The sequence below is a fragment of the Blennius ocellaris genome (genome assembly GCF_963422515.1).
Source record: "Blennius ocellaris genome assembly, chromosome: 16".
Classification (NCBI taxonomy): Eukaryota; Metazoa; Chordata; class Actinopteri; order Blenniiformes; family Blenniidae; genus Blennius; species Blennius ocellaris.
Window position 1 is genome coordinate 16,778,599 of NC_137665.1, and position 7,623 is coordinate 16,786,221.

The window sequence follows — 7,623 nt, forward strand, 5'->3', positions numbered from 1 at the left end:
TACAGAAAAATCGATGGACCATAAACGGCGGTGATCCATTCAACAAAATTGTAACGCACTTTACTGTGTTTAAAAATCAATCATTTGAACAATTTCGAAACAAAACAAATTTCCCCTTTAGAAACAAAACAAATTCCCCCAAAATCAGTAACTTTTGTTCATTTGTTTATCAAAAAGGTTTGGCACTTTTTAAAATTTCATATTCAACATAAACCATTTCATTAATGACAATGTGTCAATGAATGAAGAAGTGTGGCGAAGACAGAAATTTCATCGGCAATTGAGGAAATGGTCGACTGAATGAACATTGTCATGGCATCAATGCCTTGAAGCCAGTTTTAAAACAGTCCCCACCCTCTGTCTCTTTGTCCATGAGAAAGGACGGTTCACTTCAGGTACTCTGGTGCGGAAGCATGGATCACATTTCCGATCTGTTGGATATTTCTCTTGCAGATTCTCAGGCTGTGGTCCTGGGGAGGCCAAGTCGTGTGCAAACAGTCGCTGCTACACGATAACGTACGCATAGAACGTGTGTCGCATTCAGGTTGGCCACTGTTAAATAAATCGCAAACGTCGGCAGAATCAACGTCTTAGAAAATAACGGGTGTTTTTTTCAGACCGACGGTTCGGTACATTAGCCAACAGCTCATCTTTTTCCCTCCTTCACAACATGTCCAAAGTGTTACACTGTTGGCAGGAGAAATTACAGCTTCCCTCGGTGGCGTCCCTCAGGAAGACGTTTCGGGAGCACAATAGTGTCAGTTCTGTGAGCTTCTGTCAAAACATCATCTGCGCCCTGTGACTGAGTGTTCCCAAATGATAGTTCCACACCGTCCAACTTGAGACAAGGTCCCGTGGCCAACGTGTGAAGCAGCGTCGTTTACCTTTGTCGGTGAATCCAAACACATATTGGCTGCATGATCCAGGATCCTCAGTGAACAGAATGCAGCAGACAGACCAACGAGGGTCTGGGAGCAGAAAAGACAACATGGTGTCCATATCAGCAACTTGGTTCATTTCTCATCAGGAGAGCGTCGTGTTGAAGCGTTTGCTGGTGTTTGAAATCACAAATGAGTGCTGCAAGTCATTTTAATCTTTACAGGAGTGTGTTTAGAGTAGAGCTCCAGATGTTGCAAAATATTGTGCATTTAAAAAGTAACAGTAGAGCAGCAGGTGTTTATTGCGTCGTGTAACTGCTCTTGTGTTGCGGTCAGTGCGTGCAGCCAATTAGGCCGTTGAAGGGGATGAAATGTTTGTTTCCTTTTAGAGGAACGAGCCCGCTGCCACAAGTTGCCATCCAACACGTTGCTCCTGGGAGCTCCTGTCATAGCAGCAGTGACCTCGTTGTACATCCAGCTGCAGCACTTCTCTCCAGGGAACTTGTTTTTCTATTTTTTTTTTCTTCTTCTCCAGCAAAATTACAAAAACATACTTTCCATTTAGACTTCTGTTATCTCCCCTTCAGGGTTTTTTTTTTTTTTTTCCCCCTTTGTGAAGCCACTAAGTAAAGTCACATTCTGAAAGCTTTGTGACCATGTTTTGTGGCTTGGCCCGGATTGAGGAGTTGGTTGTATTGTCAGGGATAATTAAGCGCTCAGGGTCAGTGGCTATTTGGAACAAACATTGGGTTCATAATGCATTAATGTGATTTAAAGCCTCACAGACTCAGATGTTCTCCCTCTCACACGCTGGAAGTCGCACCGCCGCTGATTGAACTGCCAAAGTGACAAACCAAACGACAAGCTGACACAAACCGAAGTGACATGTCGTCGGTGTTGGACGCCGTTCGGGGGCCAGTGACACAACATCAGTTCATGCCGCCGTAATTCTCCTGATAGGACTGCGGAGACCTCCTGCTCTCCACCAATCTCAATCAAACGCACATCTTATACTGACAGCAAGGCCACAGTGTGTCTGTAGTGGGACGGCTCTCATTTCACAAAACGTGGACAGATGGTGTTCAATATGTATTTATTTTCTTTAATAGGAAAATAGGCCCTTTTCACATGCAAATCGATTTTCTTTTTTTTTTTTCTCAATATGAAAAAAAATAACCAGGGGATACCGGAGTGGCATTCAAAGAAATGTACATGTTGCAAAAAGGCATTAAAAAAAACACACACACACACACAAAGACACACGTGACTCTGAGTTTGCAACGGTAATCATGGTCACATCCTGGACTATAAAGAGACGTACTGGGGGGACAAACACAGTCTCGCTAAACTCTTATTAACACACATTTGTTTTATGTGGGCTGGCAGTTAACATTGTGGCATCCCTGATGTGATACAACCAGTCTTATTTGTTTTCCATTTCCACCAAAAACCCAGTGCATGCATCAATACATCCAAGAAAGCTTCGAAACCCGGAAGAAACAATTTACTCTTGTTCATTTTTTTAAAAGTAATTCTCACTTAATTACATATATTTAACAAATATCAGAGATCATTCTTTGTATACATCCACTTTAAGGTGCATCTTCTCTCTCTCTTTTTTTTTTTTTTTTACCAGAGCTGGACATATTTATAATTAGAAAAAAGTAGAATAGAATAATAGATTAGAATAGAAATGCGTCATTAATCAAAGATGGAAACTCTTGAATTGCCTTAATGAGGAAAAAATCCTATAGTTTTGTTACTGCACCTATTTATGGTGAACTACTGCAGCCGAAAATCATCAAACTGATGGGGAAGACTTATTAGTCATGATAAAATGGAATAGCCAATAGCAGTTACCAATAACATCTTATGTAAAAATCGTCAGGAAATCTCTCATTCAACAAGAAATGATTACTTGGCATAAGTTACTACTCGTTGTTTGGTTCATTGTCAGGGAGTCGCATAATAAACATTCAGCCGTGAGAATTGTTTAACCCGTAAATCTGCACCATTGGATATAAGCTGACAAATTTAAGTCAAATATCACATAAATCTTGCCGGCTTGGAGCCAAAAACCTAAAAAAAGAAAAAAAAAAGGTCAAAATACCGACTGAGGCGTTATGCGGGTTATGCTCCACTAAACTTCTTTGAAAAGCCCTCGTACTGGTGTGGAACAGTCTAGTTTCCAAAATTTGGATTAAAAAGAAAAAAAAAAACCTCATGAAAGAAGCTTTGAAAGCAGTTTCTGATGGTGACGACCTGTTCCGTCTCACTTGCCTTGTTCTTCAGTCACTCAGCTGAGAAAACAGGTCACGACTAAAACATAACGGAGCCACGGGGTAATTCTTTTTGACCTGCTTTTCTGGCCAAGTTCCTCACTTCTTCCTTCTTTCTTTCTTTCTTTTTTTCAATCTGAGCTGTACAACTGAGAATAGAAGTGAAGACGCGCGGCCAAGCTGCCGGTCATGCAGACTTTGTGCAGATGGGGTCTCTGAGTATCCGAGTACCCTCATGGCACCTGCACAAAAACACTCCTCTGTCTGACGGGAGGCGGCCTCCTCGAGGCCACGGAGGATCTCCATCCCAGCTTCCTACTAAACACACTTCATTCTCTCCTCTTCAGACGGCTGCGAATACTTCAGAGAAACTTTGCTGGGGAATCTAACGAGGTTTGATTTTCCCTCGGGGGGGGGAGACTGACAGCGACCCGAGAACTCATTGGGACGCTATCAGTCGTTGATTGGGTAGCAGCTGACTGAAGTACTTCTGCTGATTTATGTGTGTCTGCTGCCGGCCGGGTCCACCGACAGGCAGGGAGCCCCGTGGTGGACGAGCCAATCAGACAGAATCTTTCCACTCCAGCACCCCGCCGTCCTCCGCAGCATGTTTACTGGGGAGGAGGCCACGTCGTACAGCGTACAGCATCACGACGTCACGGGGGGAGGAAAGACTCAGAGAAAGACTCGGATCTTTCACATGACATTTGTTAAGTCGAGAACAGAGATTCCTTCCCCTTCCTCATTTAGCCAGAGAGCAGAGCTCACTTGTTTGGGAAACGTCTGCCGGGCAAATCTTGGAAATGGGGCTTTGAATAATTTGGCACTTTTTCCCCCCCTCGTCTGTTCAGATCTCAGAAAATCATTGGAAAAGGAGTAACACTGTTTATTAAAATACAGCCCAGAAGGTTGCTACATACATTAAATACCAATACTGCAACATACAAGGAAAAGACTTGACTTTTTTTCATTTGAGTCTCTGTACCTGACTTTTTATAAAAATATATTATGTCAACGTTCACTTTTTCTTTTCTTTTCTTTTTTTACAACTGGAAGGCAATTTAAATCACAATACCCATAAATATTAATACAGATAATTCATTTTGAAAAGACCAAGTTTGTTTGTTTGTTTTTCTTTGCTTTAAAAAAAGAAAGTCATTGAAAAGGCGTGTTTTCATATAAAACACTGACTTTGAACATAAAAACTGACTCCATTTTGGAGTTTATTTTAAATTCCATTAAGAAAAATTAAAACATGTACTGTAATACAAAAACAAAACAAAACAAAACAAGGGACTCTTACAAAAGGGTTGGTCTTACGTAGGCATATTTGCACAACTGGAGTAGCATGGCCACGATATTCCAAAGCTACAAACAACCAGGCTTCGTAGCAGCCGAGTATAAAATCTTGGCACTGACACTTGCATCACACAAACAGTGTTTGGTCTCATAATCAGAGTAATGGCTTTAAACCTGTTTCCATTACGACGTGGTGGCATTGCAACCTTGTGCATCGAACACTGAACTCGGGAAGACACGAGTGACACAAGTCTTGTCCGTAGAAAAGGGAACACTACGGCTGGTAAAGGTGCTGCTGGATGCAGGTGGAGCTGTTCCCACCACCAGGGGGCAGTCAGGTACAAGGTAGATTGTAGCGATAGTGAAGCACTGGCTGCCTTGTCCTATAGCCATAAAGAGCCTTTGTCGAGAAGCGCACAAAAAACAAAAACAAAGTATAAAAGCTAGATTACTAATGCACCTTTGTGGGGGGAGGGGGAGAAAGAAAACGCGACATTTCAGATGCAGACAGGATGAAAAATACACCTGCTCTACCGACTCATTGTTTCCTGAGCAGCAGGTGGTGTTGCACTGGTATCAAAAACGTACACAAACACAAACAGGCAGTCAAACGCTAAAGACTCACAGCAGTGTGGCGCTGAGAGTGATGCTGAAGAGACACTTAACATGACGGACAGGACACGGCCTACAGGAAGGTAATGTTCTCGCCGCATTATGAAGTCACTGCTTCAGGCGCCGTCACTGGATTACGTTTCATTGTATTGCATTTAGGGTTGGAACAGTGCGTCGACGCTGTGAAGTCATTGCCTACAGTAGCATCCCGTGTGTTGCGGTGGGTACTTTTGCTCTGGCGTGTTTTGATACCCCGAGAATTAGGATGCCGACGTGCTTATTGCAGAGCACTGGACGGAGCGTGAACTGAGCGTAATCTGGGACCAATCTGCTTCGCGTAGAGAGCTCATTATGATTCTGTGATCTTCCAAAGCTGAAATCCCAAAGACAGGAAGGAATAGGAAGACAACAGAGGTCAATAATCTGCCCAACGACTTGCAGGGAGGGAGACATGTAAACGACAGACTGTGGCCTAACACAGGTTGCACTGGTGTGACGGTTCAAGTTAGACAGTGAGAGCCCAGACAAAACACATTGTCAGCTGCAACATCACTCTTTTTTCTTTTCTGTTTCTTTAAACAAACACACCTTTGTACACAAATACACATTTTATCCAGCTTGCAGGATTCTTTAAGGCACAGTGGTGTGTTTTCAACGTTCGAAAAAAAAAAAAAAAAGAACGCAAAAGTTCCTCATCCAGTCCGTGATATATACATGTCTGTGAGATATGTCACTTTGTCTGGGGGTTAAATCCATACGGAGGGCTTGCCCTCTCCTGATTTACTGCTGCTGCTGTTGCTGCTGCTGCCTCCGCCGCTGCTGCCCGCCTTCCCGTGCTTGAATCTGTGTTTGCGCTCTTTCTGCGGCTGCGGCTGCGGCTGCGGCTGGGCCTGGATAATGTTACTCTGGGGCTTGTCGTCCTGGTTGTCTCCGAGCTGCTCCTCTGCCCGGTGCTGCTGACTGTAGGCCTGGATAGCTGCCTCCAGCTGCTCGTGAGCCTGCTGGATCATGTCTTTGTTCAGGGCCACACGGGCCTCCCCGCCGGTCGGGAAATTGTCCTCGTTGCTGCCAAACTGCTGCTGCTCCTCCTGGGCAATGTTCGCCCGGTTCTGCTTGCACGCCATCTTAGCATTGCTAAGGTCCGTGTAGGGCATCTGCTCTGGCTTCACCACGATGTTGTAACCGGGTGGGGCTGACGGGGTGTTCCACGAGAAGGGGTAGCCGACGTAATCGGCGGCGCCGTCGCCGCCCACCCCTCCCTCGGAACCCGCCTCGGGCCCCGCCCCCCCTACTGAGCCCTCCACGTTGCCGTTGCTGCCCAGCAAGCCCAACTGGTACTCGTCCTCCTGGGGCGGGCAACGGCGACGGCGAAGAATGTCGCAGATGGAGCCGATGCCCAAATGGAGCATCTCCCAAATGTTGAGTGTCAAGCAAAGGATGGTGACGCCGTACATGATGCGCAGGAATATGGTTTTCTCAGTGGGCCGCGACACGAAGCAGTCCACGCTGTGGGGGCAAGGCTTCAGCGAGCACACGAACACCGGCGTCACACGGAAACCATACAGCAAGTACTGGCCTGCCAGGAAACCTGCTTCGAGCGCGGTTCGGGTGAGCAGCTGCAAAACGTACACCCGCATCAGCCCCTCGTCCCGAATGCGCGTGCGGCCGTCGTGTCGGATCTTGGGCCTGGGGGTGGGCTGCAGCGGGTCCCGTGGCCTTTTCGGGGGCTCGATCTCCGGCACCTCGTAGATCATGGGATCATCCTCCTGGTCCTCCTCGGTCTCCTCGATGCCCCGGTGCTGTCGCGCCCCGAAGCAGATCTTCCGAGGCTTCCTGTGCGTGTAGCCCCCGCCTCCCACAGACCGAACGGCGGCAGAGCCGGCTCCCCCTTTGGCTTCGTCTAATCGCGCAATTTTATTCACGGCATAGCCCATGTACATGAGGGAAGGCATCGCCACCAAGATGATCTGAAAAACCCAGAAGCGGACGTGAGACAGCGGCGCGAAGGCGTCGTAGCAGACGTTCTCGCAGCCCGGCTGGCCCGAGTTGCAGACGAACTTGCTCTGTTCGTCGTAGTAGATGGACTCTCCCCCGACGGCGGTCAGGACGATGCGGAAGACGATGAGCACGGTGAGCCACAGCTTCCCCACGAAGGTGGAGTGGTTGTGGATCTCCTCCAGCAGCCGCGTGAGGAAGCTCCAGCTCATGGTGTCGCTGGACAGTGGGGCAGACAGTGTCCCTCTCTCACCTGCTCACAGACTCTGGAGACACAAAAGAGCACAAGAGAAGAAAGAAGACTGTGAGGAAACAATAATGAACTTTTTTTTTTTTACAAGATGAAACCAGAGGCTGCGATCTGGTTTCTTGGATGACTGCAAGTAGAAAATTATGATAAATTTTCCAGGTTTTGGCCATTTCACCATATTTTCCATCACAGCGAAATTGTGCTTATTTACCATTTGGAGGCGCCATCTGAATGTTATTATGGGCTGGGTGTGTTTCCCCCCCTGAACTATAATGAGTTTGACACCGCTGATCGGGAAGGATTTGTTAGA

At 46.5% G+C, this 7,623-nt stretch overlaps 1 protein-coding gene across 1 annotated transcript; it reads right to left on the bottom strand.

The window, feature by feature from the left end:
- Positions 1-5,814: 5,814 nt before the first annotated feature.
- On the bottom strand, positions 5,815-7,275 carry gjc1 (gap junction protein gamma 1; the record flags this gene model as incomplete). Its single annotated transcript, XM_080511656.1, has 1 exon — positions 5,815-7,275. One exon carries the CDS (start codon positions 7,273-7,275, stop codon positions 5,815-5,817), a length of 1,461 nt encoding a protein of 486 aa, XP_080367782.1.
- Positions 7,276-7,623: the final 348 nt, after the last annotated feature.